Source organism: Garra rufa, chromosome 24 (genome assembly GCF_049309525.1).
Source record: "Garra rufa chromosome 24, GarRuf1.0, whole genome shotgun sequence".
Classification (NCBI taxonomy): domain Eukaryota; kingdom Metazoa; phylum Chordata; class Actinopteri; order Cypriniformes; family Cyprinidae; genus Garra; species Garra rufa.
The window spans coordinates 15,812,055-15,837,558 of NC_133384.1; the positions used below are offsets into that span (position 1 = coordinate 15,812,055).

The following is a 25,504-nucleotide window of genomic DNA, read 5'->3' on the forward strand; positions in this document are numbered from 1 at the left end:
AGGTTGGCTCCTGGGCCGTCTGTATACAGAAGAAGTTAATTTACTCCTGCACTAAAGATAACTGCTGGTCATAGGTTAAAGAAACAGACTGTAAGCAGCCCTCAAAGCCTCTATAATCAGTCCGCGTCTGTCTGTTACAGATATCTGTGGCTTTGGCACCTGGAATTGTGGGTTGTCAAAACAAATCGTCTCGTGTTACACCTGAGGAGACAATTACACATACACACCCACGTACCGTGCAGGCGGTGGAGGGAATGATTATCTTCGCGTCTTAAGCAGTTAACGATTGGTATTGCGGAGATTTAATGTATGCTGTGCATATTTTAGAGCGTTAATTGCTGTTTGCAACACATTTTACTTTAGGGATGTGCAGTACTAGTTCTGGTTAATTTGCTGGTAATTATTTTAATGTACACTCTAGAAGAGTCCATAAAATGTGTTAATATGAAGGAACTGTGTTTTGTTTGTTTTTAAACATGCATTGCGTTGCCTCATGTTTTAAGACTAAAGGGAATATTTAAAAACCTAATGGAAAAATATCTAGTATTTAGTATCTAGAAGTTTCATACACCTTTTGATTAGTAATATGCATTGCTAAGAACTTTTAAAGGCGATTTTCTCAATATTTTTATTTATTTATTTAGTTTATTTTTTGCACCCTCAGATTCTAGACTTTAAAATAGTTGTACCTCGGCCAAATATTGTCATATCTCAATTTTTTTTTTTTAAACTGACCCTTGTGATTTTTTTTTTTGGTCCAGGGTCAAAAATGTAAGGATATTAATCAAAAAGTATGTCTAATTAATTGAAATTATGGAACTTGCACAATTCAAATATAAAAGAAAAAACTGTGACAGAAATATATTATATATATATATATATTATAGTACTACTGTTACCACTAATTATAATATTAAATAAAATAATATAAAATTATTAACTTTTTTTTTAAGGAATATTTACTGGATATCCCATACTAGAATTTATTTACCAGAAAAATGTAAATACACTCTGAAAATAAACAAATATTTAAATTAAATTCTGTTTTCCATGAGTTTTCTGGATTCCATTTTAATAGTTTAATAGTTCTTTAAATTTTAATGTCTAATTAATTGATATATATATATATACACACACACACACACACACACACACACACACACACACACACACACACACATGTTTGTTTTTGTGAATTGTGGGGACATTCCATAGACGTAATGGTTTTTATACTGTACAAACCGTACTTTCTATCACCCTACACCTTCCCTACACCTAAACCTAGCCCTCACAGGAGACTGTGCATATCTTTACATTCTCAAAAAAACGTATTCTGTATGATTTATAAGGCTTTTGAAAAGTGGGGACATGGGCAATGTCCTCATAAGTCACCCTCTCCTTGTAATACCTATGTCATACCCATGTTATTACACACATTTGTGTCCTGATATGTCACAAAAACATGCCCATACATACATACATTAAGTAATATATTCCTGTCACAGTTTATTAAAGTTAAACCAAACTTTTATTTTGATGGGTTTCTGTAAAAACCTCCAAGTTTCTGTTTGTATATGATTTGAAATTCCATTTTAATAAGCAGATTCTGCCATTCCATCCACATTTCCCGCATCACGGAAATCATAGGACAGTAATTATAAAATGGATATTAATTTCATTTATTAATCTTTAAAACACTCATTTAAAAACAGTATTGCATGTAAATTTTAGCAAATCTCATAATAAATATTCAATAATCATACCTTGTTTTACTTGCTAAAGATTACATTTAATATTATTAAATTTTATTAAACTATTAATTGCGATTAATCACATCCTAAATTAAAGTTTTTGTGTACATAATGTGTGTACTGTGTATATTTATCGTGTGTATATATAATTACACACACACATACACATGCATGTATATATGTAAGAAAATATTTATGATATGAGTTAAATGAATGAAAATATATACCTGTTAATATTTTCAAAATATATACTGTATGTGTCTTAATATATACAGAATAATTATACACAGTACACACACATATTGTTACGGTTTGACGTGCAGGATGAGACGAGACGAGACGATATACACAATAAACACTATTTTAATATAATTCTCAAAGATGAACAAGGCAGGAACAGGCAGGAACACAGATGATAGTCCTCACACGAGTAACATATAACATTAACAAAGACCGACGGTGAACTCATAAAACAGATAGACTTTTAAAGACACACTAATCAACAGACACAGGTGACACAGATGACTAATGATACAAGGACAGGTGCTAGAAATAATGATGAGGGCTAAACCAAATGACACAGATAAACGGGGGGGAAAACAAATGGGATAAACCAAAGACATGAACTGACAGAACTGTGACATTACGCCCCCCTCCGAATAGGCGCGTCCTCGCGCCGTAGAAAAAGAAAAACAAAACAGAAAAGAGGGGCGAAAAAAAAGGAAAATGTCCATGGTGGCTTCGGCGGAGGACGCCACCCCAGGAGGGGGACCAAAACAAAAGTCCAGGTGAAAGACAGTACAGTCCAGAGGGGCGACGACGGAGGGAGGAGCCAGGGAGGACATGGGTGGGGCGTAAGGCAGGAGGAACTGACCCAGACCGCAGCCATGATGACGGCCCACTGTGGAGCCGACGGAGGGAGGAACCATGGTGGATGAAGGCGTGCCGACTCCATGGGGCCGACCGACAGAGGCGGAGCAGATGGAGAAGGAGCCCGAGGCGAAGACGGAGAGCCGATGATCCGGGGTGACGCCGAGGATCCGGAGGGCCAAGGTGGAACAGGCTCTGGCGCCCGAGGCGGAGGCGGAGTCCCGGAGATCCGCGGCGGAGCCGGAGCGACAGAGGATGGAGGCTGTGCCCGCAGGAAGGAGGAGTCCCAAGGAGCCGGTGGGACGGCGCGACGAGGCACAGCCGGAGGAGCAGAGTCCTGAGGTGACGATGGGGTGACGACTGACCAGGGCGGAGCCGAAAAGACGATGGAGCCCGGTGGAGCTGGTGGATCGACGGGCGACGGTGTAGAGGAGGGCGTCGAGAGCCGTGGTGGAACCGCGGGGTCGAAGGGCCGAGGCGGAGTCCTGGACTCGGAGGCTGGAGGCGGAGCTGAGGGATCCTCCAGCCGAGACGCCGATGGACGCTGGCAGTCCCGCGGCGAGCCCACTGCACAGGTGGTGGGTTGAGGGTGAGCTGAGGGGCTGTCAGGGGACAGCGGCGGCCAGACAAACATGGCATCAGATGACAGAGGGTGGGTGGGTGGGAATTCCGGGCAGACAGGACAGACGGATATTTCCATATCAAAGTCAATTAAGTTACCAGAGTTATCTTCGATGAGATCCGAAAAAAAAATCTATTAAGTCCCCAGAATTAGGTCCAAGCTCACCCTCAGTGGTGGTGCAGTGGGCAGGGCTCTCTATCGCCCTCTCTCGCTCCACGTAGCAATCCACCGTCGCCGATGTTGCAGTCGGCTCTCGCACCTGGTCAGATGGGTCAGGCTTTGGCTCTGTCGCTCTCGGCTCTGGCTCTCCATCTGCGGTGGGCTCGGGCTGCAACTCCGCATGTCGGGGTGATGTTTGGCTGGGTTCTGGGTCTGGAGTGGGGCTGACGTCCTCCTTGACGATGTCGACAGTCCAGGATGATTGGCAGGACGCCAACACCCACTCGATGACATCCGGCAGGCTCTCTTGAGGACCCTCCCCGGATAGCAGTGCCTTGGTGGTGGAATTCAGTCCTAACTTGTAGTGGACGCATAGGCTGCTATCCGGGAAGTGTGACTGGTTTGCCAGGAAGAGAAACTCATGTGTGTGGTCCTCAAGAGAGCGTTCCCCCTGCCTCAGGAGGATCAGGAGAACGGTGGGGTCCATGAAGAAAAATCAAAACCAAAAAACAAAACACTGAGGCTAACAAAACGAAAAAATAAACGTAGGGGAAGGTGCCGGAAAAAACTGTTTTGGTCGGTCTTTCTGTTACGGTTTGACGTGCAGGATGAGACGAGACGAGACGATATACACAATAAACACTATTTTAATATAATTCTCAAAGATGAACAAGGCAGGAACAGGCAGGAACACAGATGATAGTCCTCACACGAGTAACATATAACATTAACAAAGACCGACGGTGAACTCATAAAACAGATAGACTTTTAAAGACACACTAATCAACAGACACAGGTGACACAGATGACTAATGATACAAGGACAGGTGCTAGAAATAATGATGAGGGCTAAACCAAATGACACAGATAAACGGGGGGGAAAACAAATGGGATAAACCAAAGACATGAACTGACAGAACTGTGACACATATAGCCTATTATATAAACAAAAACTTTTATTTTGAATGCGATTAATCGCGATTAATCGTTGCCCAGCACTCATTTTAAATACTAACTTTTGAGCATTAGATGGAGCAAAAGTTAATCTAAATGTAAAAATAGGGGTAATGAGCCATTGAGCGACTAAATATCTAATACTGACTGATTCCTATTTTAAAAAATCTCTAATATCTGCTGATGTGATACTGCTATATTGTATATCCATATTTTACTGCCACAATGTCATATTTAAGTGCAAAATGGAACTAGATAGAATTCAATGTGACAAGATGCAAGATTCTATTTTATCATCAGTAATTGATTGGATTGTGAAAAATCTAATTTTGCAAGTTCATTTCAATCCTTAATTTCCAAGTCTTTTATACTTTTCAAGGCATGATTCATGTACTTGTCTTATGACGTTTGTGAGACATAAAACAGTTTAGCAAAAGAAGTGGAATTTTATGATTCGGTTAGAATCAATCAACCATTCATAAGATTATGCTGTAACACATACATTTTATTGACTCCACAGAGTAAATTGCAGAGTAGTCTGTTCAAGTCTATCATAATTTAGCTTTTTTTCTCTGGACCTGGTGCTCATGTTTTCTTTGACTCCCAAGCAGAAACATTCTTTCACTGCAAACCGTCATCTGCAACAATGCATGCTTAGTCTTTACAGCCCAGTAAGTTACGCTGTTTATTTTTGTTTCTAAAGTCATCTTACAGTAAATGGCCTGGAGTTGCAATCATGACATTATGGTTTATTTTGAAAGCCGTAAACTTGAGTGGCCAAAGCACTAATTTTGGATAATCATGGTATTTGACAACCGGAAGCTGTAATGCAATTTTACAGCCTTGATGCCGACGCTGTGTGTGCCGTGTCCACAGAGGCATTTTCTTCAGTCCAGTCTTTTACTTTTTCCCTGTCTTGTCCAATTACATGTCCTCCTGGAAAATCAGTAATATTTCTAATCGGGTAATGCAGGATTTGCCTTCTTGCATCTGAGAATGTTTATTTAATTGGGCAGAAAATCCTTCTCTTCAATCCAAGACAATATCAGAGCACCAGATCCTTTATTGACATCCATTCAAAAGCAGTTTTTTGACAAACTATTTAAATTTGTTGATTATTTACTATTACACATGACTTATGCAACTTAACAGACATTGATGACATAGTTCAGACATCACTGTGATAAATGGAAATGTAAACGGATAGCTTTCTTTAGGTATTATAGATCTCCCTCGTCTCGCCACCCACTTCTGAGTCACTGAAATGTTAAATAAAGCAGTTAGATTTACAGTACTCGCAATTTAGACAAACACAAAGCCGCCTTAGTGAGTCTGGCCATTGTGGAGATGGCTCCTATCCAAAAAAAAGGGTAAGCGTGGGCTCCCAGCTGGAGAGAAGAGAGAATGATAATCGCATGTGGAATCGGAGCTGACAACACATTCACTAAACGGAAACTGATCATTGATATGTGAGGCAGAGCAGGGAGAGTGTCAGGATGGATACCTCTAGAAAAGCTCATTCACACAGAAAGACTTTCGTGAAAGCGATGGGCCTCATGTCTCAAAAGTAGCATTTGTCATCTGATTTCTTAGGGGAATGTTGCACCATGAAAGAATGTTAACCGGGACGAACGATATATCAGTATCTGTTGATTGATAATTTAAAAATGTAACGATATTATTAATGTAGTGGTATCTTGATAGCAAAACTGTCTTGATATTATCGTGGTCCCATGACTATATGAAACGATAGGTAGATTGTTTAAATATTCAAACATAAAAGGTCTTTAAAGTTGTGTGTTTGGGCTGTTATGCTTTGGCACACAAACGAACTAAAATCGAAAGCACAATATGGTTTAATCCCTTCATCAGGTCTATTTTTGCTTCACGGTGTTCAGGTGATCAGCTCGTGATCCGGTGTTTTCCATGCCTCAGAACGGCTCTGTTTACAGTGAATGCAGTTAACTTATTGCATATGCTGTGAGTTTAGTGTACTACTAATGCTTTATTTTTGTGGCAGATGATTACAGCATTTCACTAGTGAGATGCATTTTTGTAAGCCTGTTTTATGTCAAAATAAAAGCTTTACTCCTGTTTCCGTCAAAATAAAAGCTTAAATGTGCAGTATGAATGGCTGACAACTAGCAGTTTAAATAAGTAACGTTACTGCAGTCAATTCAAAACATCTCTTACAAGTGTAGAAATTTGGATAGAAGTATTGTAATTTCCCTTCTGTACTGTAAAGCAAAAATAATATATCTATTAAATATTAATTTTTCATTTATTTTACAGTCCAATTGTTTTACAATATATGGCTAATACTGTCATAGGAAAAACAATAATATAAAGTTGTTACTATTATTATTATTATATTTTTATTACAATTTTATTATAATTTGTTTGGCTTCTAAAACACCAGTGTGAATGTAATTTAGACTGAGACAGTATATCACAAATAAAAAGAGGGTTGAGTCTTCATTAAAGTTCAGGTACAAGCCAATTAAATTTTTTTTTTTTTTTTGACTTGAGTTTTCTTGGAGCTTCTAATTTTGACATCTCAAAAAAATTAGATAGAAGAAATAAACTTTAAAATGTACAAAAATAAAAAAAATTTCCCCCAAGTTTAAGTATCACAGTAAATATCATATCATAGTCTTCATATTGCGATATTGGGAGATTTTGAAATCCCTATTTATTTGGATATTTAATATTTTCATTCTCCAATTTTACATTTAGATTACCTTTGTTATTATATAACATTCATTTAAAGTTCATTTTTGAAACAACTGAACCAAAAAAAAAAAAAAAAAAAAAAAAAAAATATATATATATATATATATATATATATATATATATATATATTTTATGGTAACATTATATATCACAATATACAGTAGTCAACATTTGAAGTGGATCAAAAAAAGTTAATCAAACTTATCCTAAGACAAGAACAGGTATTGTTTAGGTGTAAGGACATCTTTGACTAAAGCTTTTGAGCCACTTCAAATGTTGACTACTGCAGTTATTTTTGCTTAAAAAAAAGGTCTTTATGATATCAATTTTTGATGTCAGAAATTCCGTAGTTCTTGTCACCAGTGTCAACATTACAAAAAAGTCATACTAACCTTAATTTAAAAGAAAAAGCTACAGAAGAACAAATAAATAAGAAATGCTACATTGTATAAAGTAATCAAAGGTATAAATACACTGAATATATATATATTCTCCACTGTATAAATTAAATTTCTTCTTATTAAAGTTCTAAGAGAGATTTATTCAATAGAAATTAGAGATTTTCTATGTTTTGTTGTTGTTGTTTTTTTACATGAATGACAGACAGCAGGAATATTTGACTGCTATCACTTTAAGAGCTGCCCGGATCCAATATACTGTTACACATATGTTTTCTTTCTTAGCTGTTTGCTTTCATTTAAGACCTAAATTACTGTTTAGGAGGATACTTGCAAAGAAAGGCATTTAAACACATACAAGTGTGTGCATTTAACCGTTCAAGGCCTATAAAGTGGCGAAAATAACTTGTTCAATATAGAAATGTTCTCTTAGACAGTGTTCACATATCGCAAAATGATTTTGCTTTCCCTGCCGATAGCGCTTTAACGGCTTAAAAGCACTTGTTTTTTAACCGCAATGCTTAAACACATAAAAAATATACATCTGCATAACCATGTAGCACAGCAACGTCACATGAGTGACAAATTTTTACCGGTTAATCATGTCTACCAATATATTTCATAGGACGCAAAGAAATTTCGGTAACACTTTACAATAAGGTCCATTAGTTAACATGAACTAATAATGAACTGCACTTATACGGCATTTATTAATCTTTGTTAATGTTAATTTCAACATTTACTAATACGTTATTAAAATCTTGTTAACATTAGTTAATGCTGTGCGAACTAACATGGACAAACAATGAACAACCGTATTTTCGTTAACTAACGTTAATAAAGATTAGTAAATACAGTAACAAATGTATTGCTCATGGTTAGTCCATGTTAGTTAGTACATTTAACTAAGGTTTAGCTAATGAACCTTATTGTAAAATTTCTATTGGAAGGAAATTTCTGTTTTCTGGGCTTGTTGCTTTTTCTTTTTTTTTTGTACTTGCTCAACTCGTGTTAAAATACTCTAAAATTCACTGAGATGTGGCCAACGGTGCTTTGGCTTGTGACTGTACCTTAGCAACTGAGAGGAGAATGCTGCCTCATGGGATCTCTACTAATGTACTAATGTTGGGTTTTTCACACTGGTCACAGTTGAAAACGAAAGTAATTATTTGATGGATTTTCATCGTGTTTCATTACAGCTGCTTTAGTGAAAGTGTCTTTTGTACATATTATTGATTTGATTAGATTTTTTATTTATTTACACCATTTAGCCTTGAAGTAGCTTTACTGATTTCACATTTGTAAGAAATTACTGTCTCTTTACTGCTCAAGAGTTTTATCACAGGTTCACGTGTGAATGTGGTTACAAGAAAGGAAAGGAAAGGAGGTGATGTGAGGCCAAGTATGGTGACCCATACTAGGAATTTGTGCTCTGCATTTAACCCATCCAAGTGCATACACACAGTAGTGAACACACACACACTGTGAACACACACAGTAGTGAACACACACACGGAGCAGTGGGCAGCCATTGCCGCAGCGCCCAGGGAGCAGTTGGGGGTTCGGTGCCTTGCTCAAGGGTCTCAGTCGTGGTATTGAGGGTGGAGAGAGTGCTGTACATTCACTCCCCCCACCTACAATCCCTGCCGGACCTGAGACTCAAACCCGCAACCTTTGGGTTACAAGTCCGACTCTCTAACCATTAGGCCACGGCTGCCCCCTAGCAGTAGTCAAGCTACCTCAGTCAACGGGGAAAGAAAAGGGGATGCACACGATTACAGATATATTATTGAAATGAGGAGTTGGAAGGGTTTCGCGGCAAGTCATGTTTAGGGATAGATAATTATCTTGGTGAAATCACTGTGTTGTGGAATTTACAGCTTCAATACTGAAATAACTTGAAACATTAACGGCCTGATCGGTGGTGCCGAACAGCACATTTACTGCTGGATTCATGGCTTTGGTTCAGCAGATAACACTGATTTCCTGTATGACTTTTAAGATAAGAAACTGTCTAGAGCAAGATGTTTAGAGGCCAATATTTAGTAAGGGACTCTAGCATGTAGTGGTAAGTATTGTGCAAGTCCAATTTTCTTCTAAAAATGTAAAAGTCTGGTAAAGTATACTGTATATAATTTTATTAGCTCCAGTGGCTTGTACGGTGTGTTGATGTTATTTATTTAGTTGAGGCTTTAAATCTTCGTCTGACTAATACAATCAAGAAGTTGATGGATTGCCAGTGAAAATGTTGACATGGAAGGTTAAATTTGGCCTCTGCGTCTGGCCCATTGTGGTCAGTTTTGAGTGAGTAAAAGAATCTGCGCGGCCAATCTAATCTTTAGCCCTTGAGTGGTACGATTAGCTGCCTGCTTTCCCCTGACATAAGCTTTTAGTGACATCCCCACTGAGATGACTTGCACCTGCTTCAGGCCAGGAGGAAACCGAGAGGATCATGGGGGAGAGAGCAGGATCACTTACCCTCAAACACAGGGTTTAGACAATCCCACTCACGTCTAGTCAAAGAGCTGCTAAGTGAACTTGACTGAATACGTGAGACTTCTCAAAAGTATGAGGCTCTGTAGAGTTTGGACTTCTTTTTGAGTGGCATTCATTTCTTCCTTGGGGTCCATGTACAATTTTTGTGGTGCCTAAAACTTTTCCCCTTTCTCTGTAACTCTTAGAATTGTCCTGTTATTTATTTTTTGGTATGCATTTCAGAAAAAAAAAATTGGTTAGGATTCAGGTGTAGTTGCAAATAGTGATTAATCCTGATTAATCCACTGAAAATTCTGATTAATCTGATTAAAAATTTTAATCATTTGACAGCCCTTATAGAAATATATATATTAGGGCCGGGACTTTAACGCGTTAATTTAGATTAATTAATTACACAAAAATAACGCGTTAAATTTTAACGCATTTTTATCGCATTAAGTTTTGCACCGCGGAACGTTTCTCACTGGATGAGATTCGGCGGACCCATTATACTGGAGCACCAACTGGCGTTCAGACAAGTCCGTCCTAAACAGTATTGTATGTCCCAAATCGTAGTATGTTTAAAAAAGTATTCCAAAGATTCCCGGATGGTCTACTACTTAACGATCAATGCGCACTTTAGACGGCTAATATTAAAGAACCTTCCTCTTGCTACACTTAATGGCAATATTGCACTGGTCTGTTGGACTTGGTTGAACAAAAATAAACAATATTTTGTTGCTTAAGCTTATGTATTCAGTCATTATTCAATGGTATACTAAAAATCCATGAAAAAAAAATCTTAATTCTCACTGTTCTCAGGTCAAATATTTATATGCGATTAAAATGCGATTAATTTCGATTAATTAATTACAAAGCCTCTAATTAATTAGATTAATTTTTTTAATCGAGTCCCGGCCCTAATATATATACTTCTTAACCTCAAACGCTTATCTTGTCAAGCTGTACTATTGCGCATGCTCTTTTCTGTGTTCTACATTGCTGCAGAAGTACCAACCCAGTGATTACAAAGTGAACATGCAAAAAAAGGTCAAAAGCCCTTAACAAAAAATGGTAACAAAGCAATGTAGGATGATTTTTTTTATTTTTATTTTTTTATTTTTTAGAAAAATACTGATCGTTTTGCTATAAAAGACCCTTCTTACTCAGCTGGGATCATTTAGAGCCCTTTGAAGCTGCATTTAAACTGCATTTTGGACGTTCAAACCCAGGGGCACCATTCAAGTCCACTACATGGAGAGAAATCCTGAAACGTTTTCCTCAAGGAAACAATTTCTTTTACGACTGAACAAAGAAAGGCAGGAATGTCTTGGATGACAACAGGGTGTGTACATTATTTGTACATTTTTGTTCTGGATTTTATTATTTAAGGGACCTATTCTCACTATTAACCAGTTGCTTATTAGCATGCGTATTACCTAGCATAATGGCTGTTTAATAATATTTATAAGCAACGTATTAATATCTTATTCTGCATGGCCACATTTTAGATCCCATACCAAAACTTAACAACTCCTTACTGACCAATAAGCAGCAAATTAAGAGTTTATTGAGGGAAAAGTTGTAGTTAATGGTGAATGTGTTATTATTTTTACTAATATAGCTTTTATTTTCAGCTGTAATTTTAATTCTGTTTTAAACATTTTGTGATGGGCTCTCATTTTGGTAACACTTTAGTATAGGAACCAATTCTCACTATTAATTAGTTCCTTTTCAGCATGTCTATTATTAACAAATTGCCTGTTCATTAGTAGTTATGAAGCACATGTTCTGCATGACCATATTCTACATCCTTAACTGCTTAACTATTAATAAGCAGCAAATTAGGAGTTTGGGGCAAAAGTCATAGTTAATGGTAAGAATTGGACCTTAAAAATGGGACTGTCTTTTTTTGGTATTTAATTCAAAATAAGTATTTCTATATAGCTGTAATTTATTTTTGTTTCTGTTTAGTTTTCATTAATAGTATTTCATTGTTTTGTTTTCATTGTGTTTCAAAGAAAGTCATTTACTACTTCAATATTAAATACAACTAATTCAGCATTAGTTTTTCATCTTTTTTTTTAATAATTGACTTTATTACAGCTTTATTTCAGTTCTCAAAAATCAGTTTTACTTTTAACAGCAGCATTGAATTTCAGTCACTTCAGAGTGTCCTTATATTGTGTTGGTGTCCCCTACAACAGGTTTTAATGCATCTAAGGTCAGAAAACATTGTAATTTTCTCAGAATCTACCTAATGTTAGAATCATTTTGCAATGATTTTGAAACTATTGGTTGGAAGCAGTTCTGAGCTTAAGGACTGTAAACCCCTTCCTTCCATAAGTCTACAATGCAAGCAAATCGTGCTAAACTGTAAACGCTTCACAAAACAAAAACAGTGGATATGTTAGCTGAACTAGCTAGCGGAAGTGTTTGTGGGCAGGTTTATGCTAATATGTTACCTAGTGACATATATATAGGTAACAGGCAGAAGATTCGAAAATATAACGACTTAAGGCGGTTCAGAGTTGTCTCTTTCCTTTGAGAGACAATATCTTTACTTTTTTTGCTTAACAACTTTGCAGATGATTTTCATTGAAGGATAGCTACGTTACAAACTGCTAAAAAGATATTTTTCGAAAACACAACCAAAACCGCACACATCCTTGCCCACATTTGACCAACTTCTGGATTAGTAGAAAGTTCCCTAAATTACCATGTTTTCTTATAATTCAGCCTACATCTCAAAATATACAGAAAAAAAGATTTCCCCTGATATGTCCTCTCCTCTCAGTTTCAGATGTCTATGCAAGATGTCTCTTTACTCGGTTCCTATGGGAAATATGTTTCTAAAGTGACATTATGAAGGAGAAGTCATAAGGAGTGTTCAGCCAATCATTTCTGTGCTGTTGTAGTATTAAGCCTCACAGTGGCCAGTGGTTGAGACGATGGGGAATATGGTCTGTGGTGGTGTTACACATACAACTGTAACACTGACATGAACTTTTGACCCAGACTGCAGATGGAGAGAGATCGAGGGTCTAGGGGAAGGGAATGCAGGACATCCCACTCTATCACAACATGTTCGCTAGGAATATATCCATGGTGTGTGGTCTGCTCTGTGTTGTGTGTGTCCAGGGCCTTCGGTGTGGAGTGTCTATTGAATAATAAAGAGCAGCTGTTATGAAACCTCATTAGAAGTTTATCTGCAGTTGTGACTGTTTGATTTCAGTTGTGATCATAAAAAGCTTGTGACTTTTGGGTTTTGAAAGACATTCCCACTAAAACAAAAAAGCTTTTTTGGTGTCAATCTGACAGCTGAATCAGCCGGTTGACTGATTTACCATGGTTGAGGGACCCCATAACTACAGTGACCAATCGGGTTAAGATCTGCCGTGGGCTAGAACAAACATGTGACACAAGAAACTGAGGGAAATTCCTCTGGCCACAGAAAAGCCTTTTTTAACTTCCCCCTGACCAATGAGAATATAAACGAAGTCTTTCAGAATGCATCTAATGTGTCTGTCTACATAATTGTGATTAAAATTAATCTAGCATATCCAAATCACTATTAAAGTATTTTTTTTTTTTTTTACACAGGCAGGCCACATGATTTGTCTGTTTCGCATTTAGATGGCTAAAGCCATTTTCACGCTTGTGTAACTATGTAGTGAATTTATTATTTTTATTATTATTTATAGAAACACCTGCCCAGAGCGTTCTTGTTATTTAATGTACCCATCAGAAACCCAGCGCTAGGTCTTTTGTTCTCCCTTTGTGTTGTTGTCACTGCGCGCGTGGAGTTGTAGCAGGGCGGCTGCTGTGAAACTACATGTAGCAATATCTGGTCAGCACATGACATCATGTGACAGCGCTGCGGATGGCCCTCCCCTCAGGTATTTGTTCACAAGCTCCCAGGAGAGCTTCTGCATAAGTCAACAACCCCTTTAAAGGCATTTGCTCACAATGGGAGAATTCTGGCTGTTTCTACATGCGCTTTCAACTTTGTTGAATGATACTTACTGCGGCAAGTAATTTTTTTTTTTTTCTTCTCAGAGGCTAATTCTGGGATCGGGGAGATGATTTAAACCCTTTTTTTCCACTAATTACTTGCTGAACATAATTAAAAAGGCGTACTTCATGTTACTATCTAATAAGCTTGAAACGATTCCCTTGTGGAACCAGAGGCCCTGAAGACGTGTGTAACACTATTAAATCTTTACCAACCTGATGATGATTGTCATTTTTTTCCCTTCTCTTCCTGTTATTTTTTTTTTCCTCCAATTTTTCCCCTTTCTAATGATGTTGAGCTCATTTTCCGTCCCTTAATAGTCTTCGAAAAAGTTTGTGATGATTGCTTTATACCATTTGGGGGATTCTGGCACCATTTGGGTTTTTGAAAGTATTGATAATGTGAGGAAATTTAGCCTGAGCACCAAATCAGCATATTAGAATGATTTCTGAAGGATCATGTGACACTGGAGACAAGAGGAATGATGCTGAAAATTGAGCTTTGCTGTAATAAATAGCTTTTTAAGATATAATCAAATGGAAACATGTACTTAATTTTAATATTTCACAGTATTACAGTTTTTACTGTGACTTCTTTTCGAAATATTAAAGGGGACATTGGATGCAAAATTCACCACCCTACAATTAAAAAAATCCACTTTTCTTTTTTGTAATCCCCCAAAAAACTAAACAGTCTCAATTGACCTTTTGCAAGCTGCTTGACTGACAGGCAAACTGACCAATCAAAATGCTGAATCCACCATTTTGTCTGACAAACAAATCAGACAGGAGAGTAGATTAACTTCGGTGGACTTAAACTTGAAAAATTGTGTGTATTGAAATCTTTCTGCGGTTGAAATAAAGTACATTCTAATGTTCATTCAAGTTTATTTAGTGTTTTAAGAAAAATAAGAGAAGACGATCGATATGCATGTCTGTCCAATAAGGCAATACCATGATCTGTCATGACACATTAAAGAGCAGCAAAGCGATGAAAAATCTGAATATTGTTGTCCATGTAAACATACTCAGTGTCTCGTAAGCAATGCAGGTGTTTTGCATTTGGATGTAAAAGTTAACAGAGTATTCATATTTTTTCCCGACATAAGAGCCACTGAGGACGCAGTGAATTAGTTTTGTTTTTAATAGTAACGTGCTACCAAATGCACAAAAAAGGTATGAGAGGGGTGTAGCTCATTGTCATTTTAAGAGGCATGCATCGAAACCTCTCTTCAAAATATTAAAGGGGGTATCAGATGCAAAATTCACCACCCTACAATTATAAAAATCCATTCACTCCTTTTTTTAAATCCCTAAAAAACCTGAACAGTCTCAATTACCAAGCTGTTTTGAATTTCTAAGCAGTATAACAGCATATTGCTCAGGCCCCACCCACAACTGCTGACTGACTGTCCTGTATTAGTGTATTTGTGTCCTCAGGTAGTTATACGCTATCCGCTATTTTCTCCGTGCTCAAGCAACTGTAGCAATAGCAGTGTCTTGTAAACAATGCATTATGTTTTAAAGAGACATTCCCCGAAACGGTCGCTATGAACAGAGATGTTTTTGACTAGGCATAATGGTGGTATTTTACACAACCGTTGATGAATTATAAAGAAAGAACGTAAAGAATCATACCAACTTGGGGGAAATGGTCAGCCGATGTCTTTAAAATATACTGACCCCAATCCAACCTGGTCTCATGATGAAAACATACCTTTGGGAACCTTTTTCGCAAGATGCCAAATACATAACACCATGTACAATTCATGACACATTTAGTGTGAAATGTCCACTGAGTAGCGCTAAAAGAGTGTTTGTTTGTTTTCCCCGGAACGGTTTATTGTACATATGGTACGTTTTGTGTGACATTGGTGTTACCGCAATGACTTGAAATGTCCGTTCTGTGGCACTATAACTCCAATGCTCCATGATGAACGAATGTGTGCCGTTAAAACATCGTTTTAGCTTCTTCAAAATGGTGATTTTCCCACGTAATATGGCTACTTTAACACTGTTGCTGCAGGTGGTTTTTGATGTCCGTGGGTTGAAAAGACCCCAATAAAGTCATATTTAGCCCCTGGAATACAAAATTACCAGGGGAACCACGACAAAAAAAAATTTAAAAAAAAAGCTCATTAAACCCCGGAACGCTAGTTTTGAGTAGTAACTGGGTGGGGTTTTGTCAAAATCTGGCAACCCTGCTGTTCACTAGAGGGTTCTTTGGGGAACCAAAAATGGTTCTTTGATGGCTTTACTGCAAAAACACTCTTTTGGAGTGTTGGTATGCACTTATTGGTATGTATTTCATGTCTTGTTTCGTCATGAGACCAGTTTGCCCCAAACATTTGAATGGTAGAGTCCTTTCGACTCTCTGGAATGCCTAATGTTAGATTTTTTTCCTCAGTTTTTCCCCCTCCTTTTGTCTCTTGAGCTCACTTGATGTGTGCTGATTCAACTGTCCCTTGTGTCGTTCAACTTACATTAACTTTTTAATAGACGGTATAGGAGTATAAAGAGCATTGTGGGATCAATTAGATCTTTCCCCTTGACATTATTGAGAAGGCCAGGACTGAGATGGCCGATTTAAACTTGTATGCAACTTTTCATTTTTCAACAAGTTTGGATCACTCTCATATGGTACTTCACTTAAGCTAATTGCCTGAAAAACATGACCGCTCTGGATGGTCTCATTGTGTTTTACTAACTATAGCAGAACTCTATGTATCTTTCAGAAAAATCAGAAGAAGATGCACATATGGCACATATGGAGTTGAAATATTCACATGCTATCAGAATTGATATCCATTACCTGTTCTTGGTTCTTTGGACAAATTATAAGCAAACATTTCCCCATATGGGTCCCAAGGACATAAACCATGAATGCCACCCAATCGTTGACCTCTGGGTCTTCTTAGTAACACCCGAGCGTTGTTGGTCCTTTCGGAGTCGGTGCCGGCAAGGTGTCGTTATTAAGAATAGCCACACTTTTCCTGACAGATCTGGGAATACTCAGCTGTCTCTTCGGTTGGCTGATAGCTCTCTGATAGAGGACAGCTCAAGTGCCGTACTCACAGCTGACAGGGCTCTGCTGGCACAAGGCAGACAGGGAAGTGATGTCATAGAATCTGACGTCATACAAACCTTTACTGTTTACTTCCACAGAGGTCAGTTGATGCGCGTGGCCTCAAAACATGAAGGTTATTTGCACAGAACTCTCTCAAATCAATCAATATTAATAAGGTTTTGACGTGGGCTGTATTACAATGTTTGTGTTGAGTCTTGGTTGGGATCTTGACTGGATGGTTCTGCTCTTCCACAGATTGAGAGAAGAGAATAATGCCCAAAGATTTCCACTCGTCCCACTGCTGCAGAAATGCCCTGAGGCTGAGTCTGGACTGAAGCCAAGGTAAGCTTAGCAACCTGTGATGAACACGCAGACACTTTCTTTCACACTTTCCCCTATCAAATTGTTGGTTAATACATGACATTGAAGGTCTCGTGTGTGTTTATGAAACTACATGGTGAGAAGATGAAGAAAACACTTGTGTGATATACGGAGAAACAAATGAAAGTGTGAGTTGGTGTGGTTTGTGTGGGAGGCGTGACATCATTTCCTCTCTGTATTTGGTTTGAGCAGCAAAAAAGGAACCTTGTTTTCTCTTGTTTATATCCTTGAGTGCTTCCATTTTTCCTTCTGTCTTTTTGTTCCTCTAAAACAGTTGTTTGTAACTAAAAGCCCAGACTCTCAGCTAAACCAGGAACATTTTAAAAAGGATTTTTTGTGTCAATAAAATCTCAACCTGTTAACCAGCAAAATAAGCGGAAGAAATTACATCAACAAACATTGTAGATTCTTTTGAAAAAAGATACTTTGGTGGTTTATCAAAAAAAAAAAAAAAAAAAGATCAATTGTAATTAAATGAACCACATTAGCAGATTTGGAAAGTTTTTGTAGATTTAGTTTTGTTAAATCCTGTTTTTTTTTTTATAAATCCTGGTACTGGATCTGTAGTTAAGATTTCTATTTATTTATATATATATATATATATATATATATGTATGTATGTGTATGTGTGTATTTATATGTATTTATATTTCATATATTTAAGTATTTTATACAAATGCATTTATAGTCATATTATAGTTAATAACATTGTATATTTATATCTTAACTAACATAACATAAAACTATAAAATGTATATATGAATAAATAAAATGATAGATAAATACATAGATATGCAGTATTATGTACACATACAAAATATGTTTATATATGTTATATTTTTACAAATAATAATGTTATCCATTTACATATTATATAATCAGTTGTATATTTGTTTACTATGTTAATACAACATATAAAATGTATTTATATTACATTTTTATTGTTTATTAATAATAATTAATAATATATTTATATACTTATCTAATATATTCATATTGAATATCTAAAATATATTTTATATGAATGTATTAAAAAAAGTAATTTATTTTAAATATTTTTACAATTAATAATGGTTAGATTTATGTATTTATTTTTTATTTATAATTAATGACATTATATATTTTTATATTTACTAATATAATATAACAAAAATATAAAATTTATTTTTTAATAAATCTAAAATAAGTACATAGAGATATATATATAAATTTACATCATACTACGTGTGTGTGTGTGTGTGTGTGTGTGTGTGTATGTTTTTGATAATCATTTTAAACAAACATTAAAAATGTATTTAAATTTTTTAATTTTTATCATGAATAATATTATACATTTATTAATTTGATATATTTCTAATTAATAACATTCTATCTCTGCTATTATGAATTTATATTCATAATTTTTTGCCGATAATATTTAAATAAATAAATAATAAAAAATAAATATTATCTATGAATATATAACATATGTATTTTTATATATATTTTAGATATTCAAATATTTTAAACATTTAAGATTTGAAATATGTGACCCTGGACCACAAAACCAGTCATAAGGGTCAATTTTTGGAAATCAAGATTTTTACATGATATGAAAGCTGAATAAATGAGCTTTCCATTGTATGGTTTGTGAGGATAGGACAATATTTGGCCGAGATACAACTATTTAAAAATCTGGAATCTGAGGGTGCAAAAAAATCTAAATACTGAGAAAATCGCCTTCAAATTTGTCCAAATTAGGTTTTTAGCCATGCATATTACTAATCAAAAATTAAGTTTGAATATATTTACGGTAGGAAATGTACAAAATATCTTCATGGAACATGATCTTTACTTAATATCCTAATAATTCTTGGCGTAAAAGAAAAATAGATCATTTTAACCCATACAATCTATTGTAGACTATTGCTACAAACATACCCGTGCTACGAATGACTGGTTTTGTGATCCAGGGTCACATATTTTCAATCAATAGTTTTATTCTACAACTCCATTAGGTAGCACTCAGAATAACAGCCGCAAAAGAGAGCATGTGTTTGGCTGCATGCGGATGCCACAGTCACCACCTGCTCTGCTTGAACCATTGCTCTCTCCTGTCATGTGACTAAAGAGCAGGGTATTGTCTTGGTTTAAAAAGAAGAGCGCTCCCTGTGAGCAGACCGTCAGAGAGGAGGAATTTTCAAGCATGGATCATTCGCTGTGTGTGTAGAGGGGTGGGAGGGGTTGCCAGGGCTGGATTTTCCTGTATGGGGAGGAGGGCAAGAGAAGCTGGGGGTGGGGCAACTGTAGCCGCTCAGATGGGATTTGCATTAGTAGTTTGTCAGCTGTCATTAGGAGCAGATGACAGTGAGGATAAGCTGTTTGCACACTGCTCTCTCTCTTCTCCCCTCCTCCATAAACTAACCGTTGCGTACACCTTAGAAAAAAACAAAGCCAGAGTGCTTTTTTTGATGCAAGTGTGAAATTTCAAATGGCAGTTAATTGTCATCTAGTTAATGAATAAATATGCGAGATTGATACGCGTACTCTTTAGGAAGTCGAAGTGTATAATAAAATTATTACTGTAAATGAGTAGTATCTGATAAGTGCATGTTGGTTAATGGTTTTAAAATATATTCGTCATTCTCTCATCTTGAGGTGATGAACCGCATACACTATTTTTGTGCCATTTAACTTTTGAGAACATGTAACAGCCATAAATATTATGCCATATATATGTGAAACAGTTTATTACAAACCACCGCAGACTGTCTGTGTTCATATTAGGGTCCATCGGAAGTGTTTATAATGCTCACGTTTCTCAAGATGTGCTCTGAGCATGTTTTGTGATTCACATAACGCACCAAAAAGAGGAATAAAATGGTGTTCAAATTTGGCTGGCAATACATAATTGGAATTTCAAGTGCACAAGCATTGTATCCAGATGATTATGTAACATTATGAATGATCTTCAAGCGACTTGTTTTCTATGTATGCATTCCAGCCCATGTGCCAGTTTATGCTGAGTGTTGCATGCGGTGTCAACTCCTCAGCGCCATCCATATCTTGCAAAGACACTCTATATATATTACTGCAAGTTAACCATGTCATCCACTCATCTATAGCCCTTAAAGGAACGTATCCTGTATTTAGAAATCAAGATAACTTATAAAAGAGCTTTGTTAACTGGATTACCTAAAATACTTGCACATTGCCTAGGCAGTGTATGTATTTACATTACACAAATACATATTTGTGCTGTCTGTCTTGCAGACACATTTGATGTGCTTTCTTGTGACAAGAATAAATGTTATACATGAATGAGGTGATGGAATTAGCACCAAATGCCTGTGCTATTAAACTGGATGTGTTGTTACTCAGGTAACTAGCTGAAACCATGTTTATTAGGTTTAACTTGCTCTGCAAGATTCTTTTCAAACTGTTGTTGCATCATTACAGTAGTTGACCTGAAAAGGAAAACAAACAGTAGACAGTTACTGCTAATGCTAAAGCTAAAGCTGAAGCCCTAGTGTTGTTGAGAGTTTATGTTTTCCTATACAGTGTGCATTAGCAGTTATATTGGATATTTTTAACAAAGTAAGTCAGTTTTTGTTTTTGACTTACGGGAATGAGTCCTAAAACCCTAAACGAGCATTTTTGCACTTTCAGTTCTATCCTGTTGAAATCAGTTAGCTAAATGCATGAAATAAGGTCTTTGGTTAAAACAAGATTAAGATATTTTTTGTTTTATTAACAGTATTCTACTTTTTAAAAAGGACAGTTGCTAACAAGTGGCTAAATGGGACTACAGAGGTTGTTGGGGACATTGAAGGAATAGTTCACCCAAAAATGAAAATTCTATCATTAGTTACTGCCCCTCATGTTGTTCCAGACTTTCCCAAGACTAACAAAACAGCCAATATGTTATTAATATACATCTTAATAAGGAACTAGTTAATATAGAGAATTGGTCCCTATACTAAAGTGTTAACAAAATGACAAAAAGCATACTAAAGCAAAACTAAATGAGTAAAACTAAATTAAAATGAAAGCTGAAAATAAAAGCTGATTCAAAATATTAGTAAAATGGTAGCACTTTAGAATAGGGAACACATATTCACTATTAACGACAACTTTTCCTTTAATAAACTCCTAATTTGCGGCTTATTAATGGTCAGTAAGGTAGTTAAGGGATAAGTAAAAGGGATGGTTCACCCAAAAGTGAAAATTATGTCGTTATTAACTACTCCCATTAAGTAACCATCATGTTGTTCCAAACCCGTAAGACCTTTGTTCATCTTCAGAACACAAATTAATGTATTTTTGGTGAAATCCGAGAGCTTTCTGACCCTGCAAGGTTTTAAGGACATTGTTAAAAAATTGTCCATGTGACATCCGTGGTTTAACCGTAATGTTATGAAGCTACAAGATTCTGTGCAAAGAAAACAAGTTATTCTCTTCCATGTCAGTTTTTGACATGCGTTCATGGACTATTTTAGCGATGTTCTCACTACCTTTCTGGGCCTTCAATGTGGTAGTTGCATTGCTGTCTGTGCAGGGTCAGAAAACTCTCAGATTTCATCAAAAATATCTGAATTTGTTAAGATGAATGAAGATCTTAAGGGATTGGAACAACATGAGGGCGAGTAATTAATGACGGAGTTCTCATTTTTGGGTGAACTAACCCTCCAAATAGGGACAACTCACACTCTAAAAAATGCTGGGTTAAAAACAACCCCACATTGGGTTATTTGGCAACCCAGCGCTGAGTAAGTATTGGACAGAACACATGCTGGGTTGTTTTATTGTCAACTATTTAAAAATTATTATATTGCTGGCTTACAATGGGCTGGAAATTAAAAATCACACACAGAATTATAGAGACAACAGCAATAATCAAAAGATGGACGTTTATTATTAAGCAAGAACACTCAGCATTTGGGTAAAAGCATCTACTAGGTTGTCAGCTATTACAGCCTTGTTGCGTTTATACTCTCACTCTTACAAACTACTCCAACTCAAACCTTCCAAACTGCAGATTTTAAAAACTTGAAATCGTTATCAGCAACTTATAAAAGTTGAGTTTATTTCTGAAGATTTTCTTGATAACAACATGAAAGAATCATGAACCTTTTTTTGTTTTTTTGAGATTGTTTTTTTAATAACTATAAATAATTAGTGTTGAGGAATCCAGGGTGATGCTAACTTCCAGGTTGGCTTACAAAAATGTCATCCCTGCAGCACTCTTTTAGCTAAATGCTTTCCTAAACTAGTTTGGACCGGTAGACCTTTGCATTTAAAGAATCCTCTAAAAACTACATGTATCTTTCTGGATGTGGCAAACGCATCTTGTTCTGTTCAATATTATTTTGTGTAGGTTGAGTTGTTGCACTAGAACTGTGTAAGGTAGCTATTTACAATACCCTTGTTTTATAAACTTAATTCAGAGAGGCTAGAACAGAAGTTTTGGACAAAACCCTGAGGTGGTATTTAAACTTGTCGACGATCTAATCTTCAGAGCTTGGTTTGTCAGCTGCAGGATATGGACCCTCCCACCTAGCATGCACTAGAGAAGTTTATTGATTTTTCTCACTGCATCTGTGCCTCTTGTAACCCAAAACCCATCAATACACATCAGACATTTAACCCCCTCTCCGTTACACTTTCAGTTATGGGAATACAGTTAACCCAGCATTTCGAAAAGCACCGACAGGCTAGAGCAAACAGTACACTTCTGATGGACAGATAAGGGAAATCCATTCGTCTCTCTTCGTTTCCAGCCGCGAGCGGCCCGTGCCCGTGAGCCGCTCCAGATCCGACGATTGCCGCTTAATGTGTTTATTATACAGCGCTCTCCCTGTGGCAACTTGAAGTGGCTGTCAGTTTAAAAGATTCATGAATATGATCAGCTTCGGTAAATGGACGTTGGCTTTTTGGGCCTGCTTGATGCTGGTACTTTAAGACCATTACGTTCTCAGTAATTGTAGAGCTTATGAGTGGCAGGAACATCTCTCTTTCTCTCTCTCAGTCACGCCATCTGGGACAGTGGCTGGAGACCAGGCCTGCGGCTCTGGGGAGGAGAGAATGTCGATCTCCCCTCCTCCTCCTCCTTCTCCTCCTCCTCCCTCTTGCTCTCTGTATCTCAGTCATGAGCTCGTTGCCATCCCCACCCCCCTTCTCATCCGCCGCTTGTTTTTTGCGTTTCCTTGCTAGACTGTTTTCAAGTCTTTCACATATTCTCCAGCAGCACTGATTGGTTTCATTTCCTTCACTTCCTGTCTCTGCTCGTTCTCACTAGCTGACGTTTCGTCTTCGGGCTCATTATCGTCAGCTGAAGAGGCTGTAAACACCGAATCTCCTGCAAATCTCCCTCAGACACTCGCTGCTAATAAAGGCCCATCTGTTCTGCATAACCACGATCCCCATCGGCCTTAGGGATCTCTCCACACTGTAATCAGTAATGTTGGGTAATAGCTGTGGGTTGCTCACTACAGCTCCACACACTCTTGTGTATTTTGGCTTCGCGAGCCACCCCCCCCCCCACCCAGATATTTAACTCATTTCACCTTCGAGCTGGATTCGGGCTCGGTGCCATCAGATGAGCGCGAAGGTTGGATTTACGTGGCGAGCCTTAACGTATGATTATGATGCAATTCCCTTTGGTTTAAAGAGCGCTCCGGTCCGTATAGGAGGGTCAAGCAAGGACATTGTTCTTTACGGCAAGGCTAGTCATTACACAAACCCTTCAAAGACCCCTGGACCGATGCAGAAGCCGTGCCCTTGCCAGTGTTCGAGGGCCCTACAAGCACAGGGTGTGTCACTAGTCTTGATCCCTCTGAGCTTTTCAAGCCACAAGATTACAGGGATGGCACATGAAGCTTTGGTGCAAGCTGCCTCTTTGTCTACTCCAGGAGAATGATGAATTGAGTCTCCCTCCTCTGCTGCTCTCTGGAGATGTCTGTTGGGCTTTGTTTGGCAAGTTGAACTCTCTGTCTTTTGGTAGACGCAGTGTTAACCTGCTGTAAGCCACTTCCACAGTATCTGTCCCACAGTTGAAGCTGGAGGCTTAAGACTTTAGTATATCTTCTGCATTTTAAGAGAACTTTAAAAATGCAGTTCATACAACATTCATTGTGTATACAAGTCATACATACAATAACCTGTATACACAATGAATGCACCTCCGAGCATCTTTTATTTTATTAGTGTACAGACCATTTTTATGTTTTTTTTAGAGGGCCATAAGTTGATAAAACTGTCCTGATAATAGTAATTATCAAATCATAATCTTTATAATCACTTTAAATTCAGAATTAAATTTTTTTTTTCTTTCACTGAATACGGCTTTCAGTCAAAACTTTTTTATTTTAGTTTATTTTATTATTTTATTTTATTTTAGCCTTGACTAAACAATATAAGGATGTTTGATTCGTGTACATACCTTTTTTATATTTTTTCATAAGTTGATAAAACTGTCCTGATATAGTAATTATCAAATACGTATCATAATGACTTTAAATTCAGAATTAAAATTCATGTTTATTTTTTTTTTATATATTTATTTTTCATTGAAGAAAGCTTTCAGTCAAAACTTCTGTGATTTCCTTGCTTTTTTTTTTTACTGTATTTTATTTTATTTTTTATTTTATTTTTTATTTTATTTTATTTTATTTTATTTTATTTTATTTTATTTTATTTTATTTTATTTTATTTTATTTTATTTTATTTTATTTTATTTTATTTTATTTTATTTTATTTTATTATTTTACAGACCTTTTTATGTCCACAAGTTGAAAAAAATCTCCTGATATAGTATCAAATAAGTATCATCTTTTGTTATTTCTTAGAATAAAATAGTGATTTCTATTTTTTTATGTTTTTTATATTAATGTTATATTTGTAATACATTTATGTTTAATATATTTTGAAATATTAAACATTGAATTTGACAGGTAATTGGATCCTTTTATGACAAGGATCCTTTTATGTCAGTTAGGTTGTAAAATGTCAAAAATGTTAAAATATGTTAAAAAAAATTGTTTTTGACATTTTAAAAAGTAATTTATTTTTACATATTGAAAAACTTTTTGTAAAAATAATA

At 36.5% G+C, this 25,504-nt stretch overlaps 2 protein-coding genes across 5 annotated transcripts in view; both read left to right on the plus strand.

The window, feature by feature from the left end:
* Positions 1-24,322, plus strand: part of tram1 (translocation associated membrane protein 1) — a 50,605-nt gene extending 26,283 nt beyond the window's left edge. Inside the window, exons 11-14 of the mRNA XM_073830552.1 lie at positions 16,895-17,143; positions 17,220-17,385; positions 23,432-23,540; positions 24,074-24,322. Of these exons, the coding sequence (XP_073686653.1) occupies positions 16,895-17,143; positions 17,220-17,385; positions 23,432-23,540; positions 24,074-24,322 (773 nt within the window). The remainder of the gene's footprint in view (positions 1-16,894; positions 17,144-17,219; positions 17,386-23,431; positions 23,541-24,073) is intronic.
* ncoa2 (nuclear receptor coactivator 2) overlaps positions 17,298-25,504 on the plus strand; it is a 97,785-nt gene continuing 89,578 nt past the window's right edge. For all 4 annotated transcript variants that reach the window (XM_073830372.1, XM_073830373.1, XM_073830375.1 and 1 more), the window contains exon 1: positions 17,298-17,385. The gene's annotated coding sequence lies outside the window, so the exon portion shown is untranslated. The remainder of the gene's footprint in view (positions 17,386-25,504) is intronic.